The sequence below is a fragment of the Hemiscyllium ocellatum genome, chromosome 3, assembly GCF_020745735.1.
Source record: "Hemiscyllium ocellatum isolate sHemOce1 chromosome 3, sHemOce1.pat.X.cur, whole genome shotgun sequence".
Taxonomy (NCBI): Eukaryota; Metazoa; Chordata; class Chondrichthyes; order Orectolobiformes; family Hemiscylliidae; genus Hemiscyllium; species Hemiscyllium ocellatum.
In genome coordinates this window covers 37,819,151-37,839,304 of record NC_083403.1, presented here as the reverse complement: position 1 = coordinate 37,839,304, position 20,154 = coordinate 37,819,151, and the positions used below count along the sequence as shown (strand labels likewise).

The 20,154-nt window shown below is 40.1% G+C and overlaps 1 protein-coding gene across 1 annotated transcript in view; it reads left to right on the top strand.

The window, feature by feature from the left end:
• Positions 1 to 20,154, top strand: part of LOC132836998 (glutamate receptor ionotropic, kainate 2-like) — a 423,698-nt gene that overhangs the window by 391,660 nt on the left and 11,884 nt on the right. The window contains exon 14 of the mRNA XM_060856620.1: positions 1,803 to 2,028. Coding sequence (XP_060712603.1) covers positions 1,803 to 2,028 — 226 coding nt within the window. The remainder of the gene's footprint in view (positions 1 to 1,802; positions 2,029 to 20,154) is intronic.

Below are 20,154 nucleotides of genomic sequence, written 5' to 3'. Positions count from 1 at the left end.
TTAGCATGTTTAAGCTCTAGAATCATCAATCAATGAGAATGAACCAAATAGTTACATAAAATATTAAAAAGAAATAAAAATTAGGTGATGTGTTTTGTTTCACATCAAATCTATTTTAATAAATATGTTGCACCAAATGAAGTCTGTTTTCATTTCGTAGGTAAAGATAATCAATGCAAAGATTCACTTTGTTATATGTTTGTAAATTTTAAATAGGAACAATCAGGCAGAATTTTATTGATCCCCTGTGGATGGTTTTGCAGGAAGGTGTGAGTCAGAGCAAAGGTGACATTCCCTAGTTGGCCTTCCTGCTCACTCCTGACCTGTGTGCAATATTAAATTGGGTGGCGGGGTGGGGAGCGGTGTTGGTGGGTGGTAGGGGTGGGATGGGGAAGGAAGACTGAGGGTAGAATTCAGGCCCAGCAATGAAGCCCTGCAGCTTCCTCTACTCTGTTGACCTTGTTGAATCAAGCAGTTGGCACATAAAAGGTTTAATTGGCACCTCAAAATAAACTCTGAGACATTAGGTTATAAAGATCTGCCTCTGGGACAAGCTGACCAATGGTACAAGGCGTGGTGTACAGCCTCCAATGTCAGCTTGTTGTGTTTATTGAATGCTTTAGAAGCAGTTATGTGGACTAACTCTTAGGTTGAGTCTGATTTCCCAAAATAGACAATCATGTATTTTAGTTGTAAAGTAACTAGCTAATATGTTGTAAACCTTTGCTGTTAATTAAGCCCATCCTCTATCATTGAGCCTTTCTTCTGCTGAAAAGTTTATGTGGGCATCTTTCCCCATCAGTAACTTAGGCTGATACCAATGCAAAGGATTGGTGTTGCAAATCTATCCAGGACAGTTCAGGTGGATGGCCATTTCACTATTAGAGGCACCTCCCTTAAACACCCCCTTTCTGGCATCCCCTCCCCTACGAGGTCCCAAGTTTTGCCCCTTGCAGGTGCTCCTCACCCCTCTTCCCCTCCTACATGTCCCACTTTCCCAATTAAGGCACCAGCCTGCACCTCCCCTCCTTCACCCCCTCCGCCAGAGCCCTCACCCCACCCCCCCACCCCCCACCCCTGGGGTTAACCTCCCCTTGCTGCTGTGAGGCGCCCCTATATTTAGCTGATCCTGGACTCCAAGATTTAGAACGGGGGCACTGCCTGTCACCACCTCATTCCAGTCCTTGCCGTGGCTGCCATTTTCAAACCACCGTACTGGCCTCTCCAGGAGGAACATTAAGTGACTGTAGAGCTGCTGCACTCAGGGGACAAGAGCAAAGTCTGCCATCCGAAACACTTCTGCCTGTGAAATCAAAATAAATGGCAGTCACTCATGTGTATGTGGTGTTTACAATGCTCCAATCCACCCTCCTGTATAGCTCTGAGGTGAAAAGTTTGAAAGAATCTGCCACAGAACATTTCCCAAGCTCATCATTGAATTTCCATTTCCTTTCCAGTACTTGTGGGTTTGAAATCCATTCCTTTGGTTTTCTATTTGTGTTCCGTGAACCATGAAAACTGCTGTCAGCTGTAGAAAAGGAACATTTTGTGAAGAAGTTGTGATTGTTTGTGCGCTAGTATTAACCTGACCATCCTTTCAGGCTTTTTTTTACAGCCAACAGCTGCTGTAGCTACTAACATTTTTTTTCAAATTTGCAATTTGAAAGGTATCTTATTCAGTTCCTTTGTTGCCTTCTTTTCCCAGGACCACTGCAGCAAGTTTTATTTTCCAGTCAGAAAATCGTTCATCCGTGTTTTTCTTTCTTCCCTTCTCCATGCACATCTCTTATGCTTCATTGCAGAAATCCAAAATATCAACCTACGAAAAGATGTGGGCCTTCATGAGTAGCAGACAACAGACTGCGCTTGTCAAAAATAATGAAGAAGGAATCCAGCGTGTCTTAACCACAGATTATGCCTTGCTAATGGAGTCAACGACCATTGAGTTTGTCACGCAGAGAAACTGCAACTTGACACAGATTGGAGGCCTCATAGATTCCAAAGCTTATGGAGTTGGCACTCCCATGGGTATGTAATATAGCTGACGTGGCCTCTGGAAATTAATCAGAAAGCCAGTAAAATTAAAACTGACCTGCCACTGAATCTCATTAGCTATTTGTACAAGCATTATTTACCATAAGCTTTTTAAATGCTGTAATGCATCAAAAAGGACTTAAGACTATGTTTCTGCAGGAAGGATTTATAATGATAATTCTTGTTATTAATTTTGCACTCACAAAAAAAATACTCATGATTTAACTTAAAGACTAATGATTTTTTTCTGCACGTTATGGTTTACAAATGTTTTTTCTTTACCCAATGAAAATGGAAGTGTGTGGTGTTATCAAAGTCAGAAAATTCTAATGGTATATATTTCTACATTTGGGAATATGTGATGTGGAACAGGGTATCTTGTAGTTCTGCTTCTTAAGTATTGTCAGAGTTAATAAATACCTCCGAGAAATTTGGTTGATATCAAATTTAAGATCCCTTCAAAATTATGCATTTTTTTATATTGAGGAAACAGGCCATACATCTAACTTAAATTTGGGCCAATGTATCAATTCTAGGAATTGGATAGCACTATTTTAGAGGAGTGTGGGGGTTCATGATTTGCAACCAGCCTGCACTCATTTGGATTGAGTTGTGCAACATGCAATTTTGGTACGCAAACCCCATCTGAATGATGGCAATGTGTCTGTAGCTCCAAACCAACCTGGAGCCTCCACATGCAGCAGCATTTGGCCATGTTGTTTGTAGACTTGGTGGTAGGGACAACTTGATCTTCTTAAATAAAACTGAAAGTACTGCGGATCAGGAAATCAAAAACAAAGTCAGAAACTGCATGAAAAGCATCATGTCTGGCAGCATCTGTGAAGGGAAATCAGAGTTAACATCCATTGACCCTTCTTCTGAGCGTTTCCAACAATTCTGATCTAGTCCTCCTAAAGGCAGGCTGTACCTTAAAGAAAAGCTGCACAAAAATATGGCTGCACTGTAAATTGTTCAAGTGTTAACAGTAGATCAAAGGGAGAGTTCTATAGTTAAGGATGTGGTGCTCGAGACAGGAGTCCAGTGGGGTGCTCTTTTGCTCAGGTCATGCATTACCTCAATAAAACAATTAATTTATTTGAGATAAAATTCCATTTGAGCAATACTTCCACTACCTTTACTCTAAGGCAGCTGGTCTTTATATCCAGCCTTGAATGAGACATAATTGCCGCCAATTACAATTGGGAGAACTTCCCTCAGTTTCTTTGACTTATGGCAGATACTCCATTGCCTTGCTGCTGGCCCTGTTTCTGGCTAGTGTCCCAGGCTATATCCCTGATTTTTGAATATGATTTTAATTCTTTCAGTTTTTGTAATATTGTTCACCTCTGTCCCTACCTTAGCCAATAAGACATCAAAATCATCACTTATTCATCTGTCACATCCATGTTCAACTATTCACAATTCCCTTTAATTGGCCTTCACACCTCCATCCTCCATAACTTCCTCACTGACCTATGTTAGTTGGTTTTGCCTGACTGCTTCAATTTTAAATCCATGTAGTTGTGCTTTGAATCCTCAAAACACTGGCCCTCCATATCCCTGAAACCTTCTTGATTGCCACCATGCTGAGCACCCAGTGAGAATCGGTCCATTTCTTTGACTCAATCTTCTTTATAGAATCCCTACAGTGTAGAAACGTGCCCTACGGCCCCATCAAGTCCACACCAACCGTCCGAAGAGTAACCCACCCAGACCCATTCCATTATTAGACTATATTTATCCCAGACTAATGCACCTAATCCAAACATCTCTGAACACTATGGATAAATTAGATTAGATTTCCCACAGTGTGGAAACAGGCCCTCCAGCTCAACCGACCCTCCGAAGAGTAACCCACCCAAACTCATTTCCCTCTGACTAATGCACCTAGCACTATGGGCAATTTATCATGTCCAATTCACCTGGCTTGCACATCTTTGGATGGTGGGGGGAAACCGGAGCACCCAGAAGAAGCCCACGCAGACACGGCGAGGCTATGCAAACTCCACACAGACAGTTGCCCAAGGCTGGAATTGAACCTTGGACACTGGCGCTGTGAGGCAGCAGTGCTGATCACTGAACCACATGGCTAATTCACCTAACCTGCACACCTGGTGCATCAAATTTTTGATTTATCTCACTACTTGACCATGCCTCCATTAACTTTGGTTCCACATTCTGCAAATCCCTCTCTTCACCTTTGCTCAGAAAAATGAACTGAAAATACCCAATTCAGCTTTTGGTTAAGCCTCCTCAGATCTGTTTTTATTGATGATATTGTTCTGGTTAAACCTCTATCAAGAATCTTGGAGATTTTTTCTACCAGTAAGTGATAAACCAATATCTTTACTGGAATTAGGCAGCAAAAGACTTTCGGGAATTTATGAACTTTATATGTTAGCTCAACCATCAGTTTTCACTTGTCCATTAATGGTCCTTTCCCTGTGCAGAGGCCAAACCCTAGGAGGGAAGAATTTAGCCCTTTCTTTAAAAGAAAATAAACTTACCATCAAATTAACAAAACACTCAATCAGCATGTAATTAACAATAAAATTTCTGTTTCTTTTACATCAACCTGATATGACACACCTCTACAGCAAGTGAGATTTGAATCCAGATCCTCCAGGTTTGAAATAGGACCACTATCATTGTGTCACAACTCAGTCTTAAACATCGAAGTCCAATGAGCAACGTTCACTCTTTGCAGCTGATCTGTTTGAGTCTAAGCAGATCACACATTTCTAACTCTGACACTTATACTTGCATGGTGAAATTGATCTCCATGTCAGTGAGACTCAGAGAGAGCAGAGGCAAGAACTCAGAGGTTTGGAGAGAGCAAGAGATGGCATGGACATAAGCTAAGATCTTAGAAATATGATGAGGTACAGAAGAATCGAATTGTTAACATTGAAAGATCACTTCTAAGACATATGGGGAAGGCATCAGGGAAATAACTCAACTCATCAGATGTGTACATAGGAGGGTACATTAGTTTATTGTATTTTGGCTCATACCAAATTCTTTTTTAAAAGTAATCTAACTTTCCCAGTTATCTTTCCTGTTTTTCCTCCCTTTCATTGGGTTTGAGGTCTTCACCCATGTTGCTGTCAAACCAGCTACAAACACAACACTGAAATGAATCAAAGAGCTGAGAATGCTGGAGAGTTGAAACAAACAAAAACAGAAATTGTTGGAGAAACTCAGCAGGTCTGGCAGTATCTGTGGAGAGAAAACAGAGTTAACATTTTGAGTCCTGTGACATTACTTTGGAAGTAGTGAGGGAAAGCTGGTATTTAGGCAGATGGTTTGGGTGGTGTGGGCAACAGGAGCATTGGTGGTGAGGATTGGGTGGGTGGGGGGAAAGGAGTGAGTGGATTGGTGGACTTAGAGCCCAAATGGAGAGTGAAAAAGGGGGTAGGCAGTCAAAGGAATCCTTTGTAATAAGCCAGGGAAGAAGAAAAGCTGGATGGGTGACAATGAAAAGTTGAAAGCAGGCTTTTTGTGCTGATAGCACCCCATTTCATGACAGGCCTGGGTATTCCTGATGAAGGGCTTTTGCCCGAAACGTCGATTTCGCTGCTCATTGGATGCTGCCTGACCTGCTGTGCTCTTCAACCACTGATCCAGAATCTGGTTTCCAGCATCTGCAGTCATTGTTTTTACCTTGTGGGGGATCGATAATAGACAAGGAAGGAAGTGTTTATACTCTGAAATTGTTAAACCTGACATTGAATTCAAAAGCCTTTAAAGAAATGGGTTGCTTTCAGCATAGTCAACTCATTTTCAACTACTCCTAGTCCATTACCACCTATCTAGCTTTGCTTCTTGGCAAAAGTGAGGACTGCAGATGCTGGAAACCAGAGTTTAGATCAGAATGGTGCTGGAAAAGCACAGCAGGTCAGGCAGCATCCGAAGAGCAGGAAAATCGATGTTTCGGGCAAAAGCCCTTCATCAGGTTTGCTTCTTCCCTGGCCTGCTGACAATGATCCCTTTGGCTGTTTACCCCCTTTTTTCGCTTTCTCACAGCGGGCTCCGCCTCCACCTATCTGCTCACTCCTTCTCCATCTCCCCATCATCATAAATACGGAGTTGACTAGCTGCTTCTAGTTCTGAAGAAGGGTCACTGGACCTGAGATCATAACACTGTTTTCTCTCCACAGATACTGCCAGACTTGCGCGTTTCTCCAATAACCTAGACTTAGAGTTTTACCCATGAGGTGGCTGCTTAGAGCCTGGAGATATTATGGCTTGCCACACACACATTTGGAAAAAAAGTGGCTTGAATTATGGAACCTTCTTTCTGGGGATAGGGTGTAGGATATGTATGGAATAGAGTTGGCTTACTACTCTGCAGTTCAGAGACAGCCACAGAAATGCCAAGTGCTACCCATCACATTTCATCCTTATCCTGGTTTTGTATTCAATATCCAACATAAACAGATCTCAAGAGCTTGCCACAATGAAATAACATAAATTTGTAAATAGGTGTTACTGCCTTCATTGTAAAAAAAATTCCTTATTCAGAAAGAATCTATTAAATGTATTTAATTCACTCAAGCATCCCTTATTAAAATTAACATTTATATTCTAATTCCACATTAAACATGGCTGTTTCAGACAGGAGGTGGCAAGATGTACCCCTCCTTTTCCCAACTATCAACAAAGCATGGACAGATGTATTTTAAAGAAACATTATTTTAAACCATTAATTTCTCCTGTGAATGCCATAATTGTTCAGATCAAAAATGGCAGATTTTCTTATACTTTTTTTTAAGATAAATGTTTGTTATCCAGCACTCAAATATATTTGCAACTTCATTTACTCACCCATTTATTTAAATATACACATTCAAGAAGATATTGGGATTTCACAAAGGCAATGAGTCCCTCGATCTTAAAATTAGCTGTCGCACTTGCTTCTCCCGAGGTTAAGTGTTGAAACGTTGCAAGCTGCTATTCCTTTTCAATCCACTGAGTAATTAGAGTCTGGAGATTTATGAAGATAAATCTGCAGTTCTTTATTGCTTTCAGTTACAAGTGTTGCTTGCTTCGTTCTACTTGTTATGCAGTTGAACCCCTGCATTGAAACCTGCTCTGTTTACTTCAGATAGGTGAAGGCCAACTCAGCTTGTCTGCACGATCATGGTTCTCAGGTAGCATCCTGTGTCTTCTTTGCTGCAAAAATTGTGCATTCTTAAATGCCTTGAACCAGAAACCTAGTTTGCATCATATTATCAGACTGTCTGCTCATAAATGGTGTGTGAATTTCACTTTTTACACCTACCATTAGGATAAAAGAAGATATTTTCACATCCATTTTTTGAAAAATCCAATTCAAAGCCAAAATGTCTAATGATTGCATTATGAACAATCTTAATTATTTAGAGAGGGCAGCAATTAGTTCATAGAAAAGCTGTTACATTTTAATAAAGTTAAAAACCACACAACACCAGGTTATACTCCAACAGATTTATTTGGAAGCAATAGCTTTCAGAGTACTGCTCCTTTGTCAGGTAGCTTTGGGACAGGATTAGAATTTATAGCAAACAACTGCAGTGTCATGCAACTGAAATGATACATTGAACAAACCTAGATTCTAATGACTCTAAGTCTTTCTTCTGTTAGAATGGGTTGCAGGTTTCGGTTTATTAATATGTAAATCACCGAACCTCTTTTAGTCACTTAGCAAGATAACTTAATGTTTTATAAAAAAAAAGGTGACATCTCAGCTTAGGCAATGCATTAAAGGTGTAAGGTTAGAGTCTGTATCCCAATCTTGAGTCAGACTAGTTCTATTTCCAAAGTAGGAATTTATAAAGTATTCCATGGCTTGACTGCCTGCAGGACATGCATTTTTTGAGCAAAATAGAGTGTATCTGCAAACACAATTCTGCAAAGGCAAGTTCACCCCATAGACCTATGTGTGTGTGTGTGTGTGTGTGTGTGTGTGTGTCTCTGCATGAAAGAGAGAGAGTATGAGTGTGTGCATGTGGTGTGAGTGTGACTGCATTTGAAAGTGTGTGTGTGTGTTTGCATGTGTGCATGCTTGGTAAAGTGTGTGAGTGTGATGGAGTATAAGCCGGTAAGAGGGTGTGCTTGGTTGTGAGTGTGGGTGTGTATATATGTGTGTATGAGAGAGGGGCTGCATGTGTGTGTGAGTATGTAAGATTGTGTGTGTATGCGAGAGTGTCTAGTGTAGTGGGGTCACCTGTTGTGTGACATGAACCCAAGGTCCAGTTGAGGCCATCTCCATGGGTTCTGAACTTGGCTAACAGCCTCTGCTCAGCCACTCTGCACTCAAATGCACACTTAACCAAGTAGGGACACACACAAACACATACACTCTCATGTTCACTCACACTCGCACGTACACTCTCACATGCACACACTCACATGCACACAGTCACACTTACACTCTCTGTCGCTCTCTCTCATACACACATATACAGACACACACGCACATAAGTCTATGGGCTGAATTTGCATTTGCAGAATTGTATTTGCAGATACACTCTATTTTGCTCAAAAAGTGCACAACCTGCAGACAGTCAATGCAGACATTCAGTCCATGTAATATTTTATAAATTCCTAGTTTGGAAATAGAACCAGTCTGACTCAAGACTGGGATACAGACAGACTCTAACACACACCTTTAATGCACTGTCTGAGCTGAGATGTCACTTTTTTTAAAAAACCTTAAGTTGTCTCGAGAATGTGACTTAAAAGGAGTTCTGTGATTTGCATGTTAATGAACAGAAACCTGCAACCCATTCTAGAAGATGAAAGACTTAACAGCGATCTAGTTTTGTTCAATATATTGTTTCAATTGCATGACACTGTAATCTTTTGCTATAAATTCTGTGTCTTATGATCCTGTCCCACCAAGAAGCAGTGCTCTGAAAGCTAGTGCTTCCAAATAAACCTGTTGGATAAAAACCTGGTGTTGTGTGAATTTGAACTTTGTCCACTCCAGTTCAACACCGGCTCCTCCATATTTGAATAACTTCTCAAAGCTATTGTTCATATTTTTATGACTAATCCAGGAAAGAAACTTAGTTCAAGGGATTTATTCAGTTATATATCGACAGGAAAGAAAAGAAAATATGACTTTGCGACTCCATTTTGTTGACAGAAAAGTGTTCATTCTCAACTCTGTTTTAAGGTGGTGTCCATCTTGAATTTATACACCATGTGTCTATCTTGTGTGAGTGTAGTTATTTAGTGGCTCTTGGGGGCTATCCAACTGTGAACTTACTTAACACTGAGTTCAAATGGTCTAGCTGAATTGTGCCCCTATTATCCCCATTGTCACAAATAGGATGTGTCAGAAAGGGGCAAGCGAAAGCGGGGGGTTGGAGGGGTGTACTTCCGATCTTGGCTCCGATTTTGGATATGCTGCACTCTTCATGAACATCTCGGCATCCTGGCTACTTTGGGTAATTTTAGCCTCAATCAGAAGGTGGTGGGTCAATCAGAAAGCTCGTTCTTCTCTCAAAGCATGCAAACTTGCTTGTACTTTTAATTGTGGAATTCTGCAGTAACATTGAAAACATGCCCAAGTTGTTTTCATGCCTTCTCCATTTATTCTATAGCTCCTTCTGATAATGATGATTGTTTAGATCCAGTTAATTCAGGGGAAAAAAAGTAGTCACTTGCTGAGCTCGCAACCACCTTCTCAAGGGCAACTAGGGATGAGTGATAAATGTTGGCCCAGCCAGTGAAGCCCATATGAATTAAATAAATGAATTATAAAGTAAACTTTTTTTTATTTCTCATTAAGTTGCACAGCAATTTGGGCAGAGTATGGAAGAAATTTCAGTGCACACAGAAGAATTGATGTAGATAAATACATAGGAGGGCTTTTAAATTAAATTTTGTAGATTTTTTAATGTTCACACGTATCATTCTATAATGAGAGAACGCATGAAAACACCATAGAAATGAAGCCATCCTATCATACCCTGAGTTGCTGGAAGGATTCTATTAAAGATAAGGCACTGTCGTTTCCATATTTTACTTTGCGAGACTTCTGCCAGTGTTTTTTTTTGCAAGGAAGTGAATGCAGAGTTATAAAACTGAGCACTACCAGTCAAGCCAAACAAGTGACTTGTGTGTTTTCTTGATTTCAAATAATCATCTTTGTGAGAAGGAGCTGCAGATTAATTAAAGGCCCCATCTCTGAGACAAAGAGAAAAGCAATGCCCTGTAATTTTCAGGATTAAATATAAATGCAAAAAGGGGACTTGGAGAGTCCCCATGAGGCTAAACTAAAGAGTGAAAGATGCTCTACTGCATTGCAGAGATGCTGAGTGTAACGTGAACATTAGAAATTAATCATATTTAAACCCATAAGGTGCACAGAACCCGATGAGGATTTTATCTAAACTGCTTTTTCTGACTTGACACAGGTTAAAAAAAAACTTCTTACTTGAGGTAGGGAGAGAGCGCCATTTGGTTGTATAAGAGATATTATGTATCAATGACTATTGAACAAGATGCTTGCTCAGTTCTGGAGAACTCTTCATACAACTATAGGCGTTTTAGGTTTAAATTCCTCTATTTGTTGCAAAGCCCTTGAGGATACAGTCAGTCAAACCATAAAGGACAGTGTCCAGACAATCATTTCCAAACACAGTATGATTCAGCTTTGATTCAATATTCACCACCACTAACGCTTCACAGATTGCAGCACTGAACAAGTGTTAAGAGAAGTGCTCACAGAGTGAAATATTACAAATGTCTCACTGTATCAAGAACTATTATTCTGTACTTTTAACCTGGCCAGCTCAATGGTGTTGATGGAACAAAAGACCTTATTTTATTAGACCTCCCTAACTCTCACTGACTCATACTACTGTCAAAAACATGTAGTCATGAATTATTTATCCTCGATGCAAAGGTTACACTCCAAACTATAATTCATCAAAACAAGATGCTCATATTATTTGTAGATACTTGCAAGAACAAAGGGCTGCAAAATAACATGAGTATCCTATTATAACATTTAATGATATGTAGCACAATATTGAACTAACAGTAATTTATCTCTCAGATTGTGATAACTGATGGCTACAGATGACTGCCAATTGAGAGAGTTCAAGCCATTGCTTCATTTGTTGAAGTTAAAGTAATGTCAAAATATTTTCTTTGATGTCATCTCAGAGGTCAGTAAGTGGTTTGGGGTGGGGCAGTTCTGCAGTCAGGCACTGACCCTGTTGAATTTAGAAGCAGGGTCTGATCATATTTCACCTCCCTGCCTCCCAGACACAATCCGCCAGAGTACGATACCGGCTGGATGTTACACAGAGGAGCCTTTGCTACCTGACCACAGCCAAGGAGGGAAGCAGAGAAGAATCGAGACTTGAGGAGAGATTTGAAGTATAGATTGGGAGCTCAAGGTCCAGAGAAGAAGGAGATTGCAAGGCCAATGACGATGATTGGAAATGTTGTTGGGGTGGGTGTATCAGAATGATCTGTATGGGAATCAAAAAGGCTGGAGACAGGGAGCTGGAAGGGTCGGGGAAGAAACTTGAAGGATTGGGGGTGTTTAACCATGGGGTTCGGGGATGGGTAAATACAGCAGGTAAACTGCATTGGGCAGGTAAATGTAAAGGCACTTGCCTCCAGGGTCAAGACATCCAGTTTCCATTAGCTGTAAGAAACCTAGCTGGCTGAGGTTAAATTTATAAATTTGGTAAATTTATAAGCAAGCAATCTCATTGGGATTTTTTTAATGCTTGTTCATGGATATGGACATTGTTGACTACCCCTAAATCCCAGAGGGTAGTTAAGGGTCAATGATATTGCTGTGTCTCTGGAGTCACATACAGAACAGAAGTTCCCTTCACTAAAGGACAGTCGTGAATCAAATGGGTCTTTCTGACAATCAACAATGGTTTCATGGTTATCATTAGACTTTTAACTTCAGATTTTTGTTGGATTCAAATGCCATTACTTACTATGGCAGGATTCAAATCCTGGTCCTCCGAGTATTACCCAGCTCTCTAGATTAGTAGTCGAGCAATAATACCACTCACTCATTGCCTCCCTTACGAGGTGACCAGACAAGTGGTTTGTACAATAAAATGCTTGGTGTATTGGCAAGTATGACAGTCAACTTACAGTCAAGGAGCATAGGACCATTTTCTTATTCTCAGGATCAAGGATGACCACTGGGAGGAGGATTTGAGAAAGGCTGGAACTGTTTTCCCTAGAGCATCGGAAACTGAGAAGTGACCTTATAGAGGTTTATAAAGTTAAGAGGGGCATGAGAGGCTAGCTATCCACCCCTCATGCCACCTCCATTAAATGTGAAAGTAGACAGTTTGGTCCCAAATTCCAGATTTTTAACATGTTTTACATCCCAGTTATTTTTGTGAGTTAGAGTTCCGTCATTAAGTTCCACATTGCTGATGGAGGGCTTTTTCAGCACCACACTCTTCGACCCTGATCTCCTGCATCTGTAGTCCTCACTTTCTCCTACATCTGTAACAGTAAACTTTGTTCATTTTGTGTGACCAGCAAGTGAGTATACAATGCAGTCAGTGAGCTGTGAATTAATAAAGCTTATGCGGTCCTTTTTTAATCTATATGATTCAAGTTAAAGTAGATCAGCAGCTATTTTTTTTTTAACCTTGTTAAGGTCAGTTTATTACAAGCTATTGCTGAAGATTTCTCAAAAATAAACAAATAGAACTCAACAAAAAATTACAAATTAAATCAAATATGGAAACAACAAAAATATTTATAAAGAAACATTCCCAAGAAATCTCTGCAGGACAAGGTCTTTTCACTGGGATAGGGTACTCCAGAACTAGAGGGCGTAGGTTTAGGGTGTAAGGGGAACATTTAAAAGGGACCTAAGGGGCAACTTTTTCACACAGAGGGTGATGCATGTATGGAGTGAGCAGCCAGAGGAAGTGGTGGAGGTTGGTACGATTGCAACATTTAAAAGGCATCTGGATGGATATATGAATAGGAAGGGTTTAGTGGGATATGGGCCAAGTCCTCGCAAATGGGACTAGATAAAATTAGGATATCTGGTCGGCATGAATGAGGTGGACCAAAGGGTCTGTTTCTGTGCTGTACATCACTATGACTCCATGACTTGATTGTTATGATCACAGCTGATATAATTACTGGACAAGTCAGATCCCAGAGTGAAACCTGGCTGATAGATCATAATTTGATTTGACTTGGTGATATTGATTTGTTTCTTACAAAAATGTAAATAATGTAAATTTTGTTTTAACAGTAAAACAAGAGTATTTTGCAAAAGAAATGAAGAAAGATTGAATGAATCATTCTATTAACTTATTGGACAAATTAAAAGAGCCTTAAACAAGTAATAAAAAATCTCTTTAATTCTAAAATACTCCTTTATAAATACCTTAAAGAGAACCCTTCTACAGTACCCAACATCAATTCTGTTCATAGGCATATTGTCCGCATGCCTGTCACGAGACTCCCCAAATGAGTGCTGTCTCCTAACTCATAATGGTAGGCGATCAGTAGGAGGGTAGAGGAAAAGCTACCGGCACACCCTGAAAGCCTCCCTAACCCACGGACATGTGGAAATCACTTGGCCGAGAATGCACAAATTGGAGATGAATCAACCACGAAGGGACCAACCGTTTTGAACAACACTGAGTAGAGCATGCGGAGGCCAACTGCAAGCAGCAAAAAGATCATTCTGAATCCAAGACATCCCACCACCAACCTCTTTGAACAACAGCGACCCCTCTCCCAATCCCCCCCACCCCAGGTGTGGCTGAGTCTGCAGCTGCAGGATTGGACAATATAACCACTGCAGAACCAGCATCCCCACCTCTGACCCTGGAGTACAAGCAAGTCATAGAGTCATAGAGATGTACAGCACGGAAACAGACCCTTCAGTCCAACTCATCCATGCTGACCAGATATCTTAATCTAATCTAGTCCCATTTGCCAGCACTTAGTCCATATTCCTCTAAACCCTTCCTGTTCATATACCTATCCCCATGCCTTTTAAATGTTGTAATTGTACCAGCCTCCACCACTTCCTCTGGCAGCTCATTCCATACATACACAACCCTCTGTGTGAAAAGGTTGCCCTTTCGGTCCCTTTCAGATTTTTCCCCTCTCACCATAAACCTATGCTGTCCAATTCTGCACTCCCTTACCCCAGGAAAATACCTTGTCTATTTATCCTATCCATGCCATTCTTAACTTTATAAACCTCTATAAGGTCACTTCTCAGTCTCCGACGCTCTAGGGAAAACAGTCCCAGCCTATTCAGCCGCTCCCTATAGCTCAAATCCTCCTCCCAATGGTCATCCTTGATCCTGAGAATGATAAGAAAATGGTCCTATGCTCCTTGACCGTAAGTTGACTGCCATACTTGCCAATACACCAAGCATTTTATTGTACAAATCACTTGTCTTCTTCCATCGGCTGCCTTATTGAAGTAGATATGATACACCATTGCTGCAAAACACATTTAAAACTTTACTGTTTGACACCTCCTCTGTCCTGGGCTTCTGCCCTTGCAGCACACCATGCCCAGATTACACCTTTATGTCAGTTTCCAAATTGTGCTCAGTTTTGGTATCTGAGCTATTGGCTGCAGTTCCCAAATTAAACCATGGTATATGTTCTTCATTTGCTGTCATTTGCTGCTTGGCCCATTTGCAGTCATTGTGTAATTGAAATATGGTCAAAAATCACATGACACCAGGTCATAGTACAACGGGTTTATTTGAAAACACTAGCCTTTGGAGTTCTGCTCCTTCATCAGGTGTTCATGAGAGAGGAAGACTTTAGACACAGAATTTATAAGGAAATGATCAAAGGGGCATGCAACTCATGCAAATATATTAAAAACAGCATAAATGGCTTTTAAATCTTTAAGAAGTTAGAATGGTTTCAATTGATTAATATGCAAATCCCAGAATTTCTTTCAAGCCACTGCCCTGAGATAAGATGTGTCAATATAAAGGAGCTGAAACCTCTGGTCAGACAATGTATTTTAGGCGTGAAGTCTTGATTGGAGTCATTCTGTATCTTAACCTGGAGTCATTATTTGATTTCCAAAGTAGGAATTTATAAAATGCCACATGGCTGAGTGTCTACAAATTGTGCAGTTTTTTGAACAAAACAGAATGTATCTGCAAATACAAATCTGCAAATGCAAATTCACCCCATAGACTTACATGTGCATGTCCGCGCATGTGTGCAAATGAGCGAGAGAGAGAGAGAGGGAGAATGTGTGTGAGGGGGAGAGAGTGTGTGTGGCTGTGTCTGTGAGAGAGAGAGTGTTCTTGGATGAGTGATACTGTGTTTGTGTGTGTGTGTATTTGAGAGAGCGTGTGTGTACTTGAGAGAGCATGTGTGCGAGTGTGAGGGAATATATGCTTCTGAGACAGTGTGCATGAGAGTTGTGTCTGTCCCGTGTGTGTATGAGAGAGGGTCTCTGTGTGTGAGTGTTTTTGTAGGGGAGAGTGTGTATGTATGCGTGTGTGAGTGTGCATGTGAGAGTGTATAGTGTAGTGTGGTCACCTGTAGTGTGACATGAACCCAAGATTTCAGTTGTGAGTACTGAACTTGACTATCAGCCTCTGCTTCATGACTCTGCGTTGTTGTATATTCTGAAGTCTGCCTTGGACCTGTTGGACTATTACCTGGTGGAGTGTAATTTTTTACCTTGTCCAACCCAATCCAACACTGACACCTCCACATCATGAAATAAGAATGTACAAGGGAAAGGCCATGGGGGGGGGGGGGATCTCATTTAAGAAGCACGGGCCTTCATTATCTGAAGTTGTAAATGCGAAGAGACTGTGCGATGAGGAGGATTTGAGATTTGAGGATGGTTGGGTATGAGGGTACCATTATTTTCAATGTTTCCAGCCTCTCTATTGGCTGTGCCTTCAGCAGCTGGAATTTCAACAATGGCAAGTGTTGTCACCTTCATGGGAGGCAGGGCATGTGGGCATGCCTGTCCTGCTCCTGCTGTCTCTATTTGTGTGCCAACTTGATCTGCAAGAGAGAGGCAAGTATGTCTGTGAGTGCTATCCAATCTGTTTGAGCTACGTGGTTATCGTGGTTGAATAGTTAGCAGCATGTACAAGCTCTTCATATTGCTATAAGACTACATCAACTGCATGAGTGAGAGAGGAAACATATAAATAATATTAGTTATCAGTCCTGATTGATAGAAAGTACAGTATTTGTTGATGAGTGATGCAGGTGAAATGAATTGGAGGGTGTCTAAAACAAATGGTACGGGTGGTAAAATAAAACATTTGAAGATGCATTCACTGAATTTGATCACTTGTGCAATGCTACCAGATGTTTTGAGGCACTGCAGCCAATATCCTCCAAGTTTGACAACCCATATCTGTTCCCATTGTTTCCTAGAATGTGTTTCTGGCCCCCAGTTTTTAAAAGATAGCTCACCTCCTTTATTATCTCTTCCTGAGGACTTCTGAAGCCTGTGTGGTCCCATGCACCTTTTCATCAGCTTTTTTTCCACATTAGATTCAGTTACTCCATAACATATTTTTTATGTAGATTGTAATATCATTTATTTTAGAGTTTGGAATTTGAACTAGGGGCATATGGGTTTTGGTCTGTGTATTTGAGGTATTTCAATGGTTATTTTGTCAATATATCAGGAGCATGCTTTTTTAAAAAAATGTATGAGAGAAACAGTTCCTGGAGTGATGATGGGAATTTGTTTACATTATAAAGAGTTCTACAATCAGTCAGAGCAAACATTGCAAAGCATTAGCTTGCTTTCAGCTTAGACAAATGATGCTTTTTTTTTGCTCAGGGGAAACCTTTCTTGGAAAACTTTTGGGTTTCTGTTTGCAGAAACCCTGGTTGGAGCTAGATGTATTAGTTTCTCCTGAAGAAATGAGATATTTCATAATGATAAGTTATCTCATTATAGGATTCTTGTTTGAATGCCCCAGACCAGAAGTGTTGTTTGGAACGCTGAAAAAGTTTGAAGCTGAGAAGATTTAAGCTCTGTTGTGTGAATAATCAAAGATCAAGAGATAAAACTGTTAAGACTGGAAGCTGAGAAGAAAAAAGTCATGTCTATACATTTGATAGGGAAGGGAATTCTCTCAAATGCTTAAGTATTGTAAGTGATAGTGTTGGGTTCAATGGAATTGAATTGTGTTGTGTGTTTTGAAATCATTCAAATTCTTCTAGGTGTAAATTATTTGGTTCATTCTGTTTCATCTTAATTTATTTTGCATAATAAACTGTTTCTTGGTTGTTAATGTGTATTTGTTTCTTAGGGAAAGACTATCCTTGTTAAATAGTTTAAAACAAAATATGATCTATCAAGCCAGATTTCAGTCTTGGATCTGATGTATCCAGTAGCAATGTCAGTTAGGATCAAAACACCAGTTACAATGCATCTGCTTTTGGATGGTACAGACTAGCTTTAGTAGTGCTGTCTACTCAAATACTGTCCTCTGCCCCTTTCAGAGAGTTCATTCAATCAGCAGCATAGTTAGCTGAAATCAATCAAAACAGCAGATAACTGTGCTTGAGTCAATGAGTAAGGGTGAATCACAGAGGAGCTATCCAATTTATTTCCCTGACCAATTTGCAAATGATGCACTCACAATATGACTAGAGTTAATCCTAATTAGCTATGCTTCACATGAAAGCTGGAGTTTCAGTGCTAATGGAATGTGAATCAATAATGTAAATACAGCCAAATCTGAAGTCTTGGTCCAATTTGACACCACAGTGAAGTTTAGTCAGTCTTCCTGGTGGGAATTATTTAGCTTAATTTTTAAGAGTTAGTTTGAGTCTTGATGACCAATTTATAATCTGCGACCTAACATCAGTACAAAGCTTTTCACTGGTACTAAGCATGTACTATGAAAATTGAACCAGCATTGATGGAAAAAAAAGGGCATGAAATATACCTGGTGTTATTGTATCTATCAGTAAGTTAAATATGTAGAGGCCCCAGTGCCTTTCATATTTCAGGAAGCTGCATGAAAATCGAGAGCAGAAGATCTTTATGCATTAAAACTGTTCCATTGTGTCATTGTGAAGATCTGCAGCAATAGACAAAAGAAACATGGTTGCGATGATCTTCTTGAGACAATTCACTCTGAACTTATAGGTTTACTGCTATTATACAACTTAATTCTGAACAAAGCTCTGAGCAATCAGTCTGACAATCCTGCCTCAATCAACACGATCAACTAATCATCTATTATGGCTGTTTGTGAGATTATAAAGTGAGAAAAATGGCTGCCATGTTTGCTGACATAGCAGCTTTTCACACTTCAAAGGTAACTTATTATGTATTGAGCTCTGAAAGACAAGATAATGTCCTTTCTTTGTTTTCCTTTTCAGCTTGTTTGCTGAGCTGATTAGATGTTTAATTGCTTTTCTAGGTTGCTTAGTGACGAAATAATTACTCCTTTAATTGTTGTGACATGCTGCAGTGTTGATCTTAAGAAGGTGAACACAGGCTATGTGCAATTCTCTGTGATTAAGTTACTCAGCTTTTTGACAAGCATTTGTGCCAACTGGTCTAACAAATGGCTTTTATTTTGTTTAATTTCCAGAAGGCATTTGTATTATGGTTCTTTTGTAATAGAACATTGAACAGTACAGCACATGAACAGGCCCTTCGACCCACCATGTCTGCGCCAGAAATGATGCCATTCCAAACTAATCCCTAGTGCTTATACTTGGCCCATATCTCTCAATTCCCTGCCTATTTATGCGTCTTCCTAAATGCCCCTTAAATGTTACCATCCTATCTGCTCTAGCACATCTTCTTTAAATTTTTCCCCTCTCACTTTAAACCTAGCCCTCCATAGCATTTAGTATTTCCACTCTGGAAAATAAACTCCAACTATCCATGTCTCTTATAATTTTATATACTTCTGTCAGGTGGTCCCTCAATGTCCGACACTCTAGTGTAAGCAATTCAAATTTGTCCAACTTCTCACTAGAGTTAATACACTTCAATCCAGGTAATACCTGGTAGATCTCTTTTACACCCTCTCCAAAGCCTCCACATTCTTCCCGTTGTGTAGCGACCAGAACTGCACATAGTACTCCAAAAATGTCACCTAGCAACTTTTTTGTATAGCTGCAACATGTTTTGCCAACCTTTATGCTTAATGCCCTGAACAATGAAGGCAACTACTTTATCCACACGTGTTGCCATTTCAGCAAGCTATGGACTTTATAACAATGCTGCAAAGTATCTTGACATTTACTGTACACTTTCCTCTTGCATTTGACCTCCCAAATTACATCACCTTGCACTTTTCCTGATTACACTTCATCTGTTATTTCTCCACCCAACTTCCCAATTATCTTTATCCTGCTGTATCCTTTGACAACTTTCCTCACTATCCACAACTCCACCAACTTTCATGACATCTGCAAACTTACTAATCAGACCACTTACATTTTCATCCAAGTCATTTATATACATATATTTTACAAAGAACAGAGGTTCCCAGCACTGATCCTTGTGGAACACCACTGGTCACAGTTCTCCAGTCAGAAAAACACCCCTCCAAAACTACCCTCTGTATTCTATAACCAAGACAATTTATTTTCATAGATGCTTGACAATGATTTTTCAGGGAGGTTAGGTTCATCACACTTCTTCTGATTTAACCTGATTATTTGACTCCATGATGTGGTTGCCCATTGAAACAAATTCGCATTCCAGTTTCAACACTTGATCAATCTGCTTCATCTCCTGCATATCATTATTTCTCAACATCAGGATTCATTTTAACATGACCTTGTACTTTGAGGAGAACAACAATTTGTTAGACCTCCAATCCTGTGCCATACCATCAGAGCATAAAATGACACCATGGATAGGCATAGCCCCATCCCATCTTTAGTGTAATCAGAGTAAAGCAACATCTTTTGGAAGAGTTGTGGAGATATTGTGACTTCACCGTTCAGAGCTTGGAAGATGGGAATTGGCCCACACTGTTGCTTCTGATCATTGTTACAGGCTTCTACTGAAAGCCTATGTGCAACACAATGATGCCATTTCTCAAGTGCATCGTAATTTTAAAGCAAAAATTGATATCTGTGAAAAGAAGATAATTTACTTTGAAATGCAAC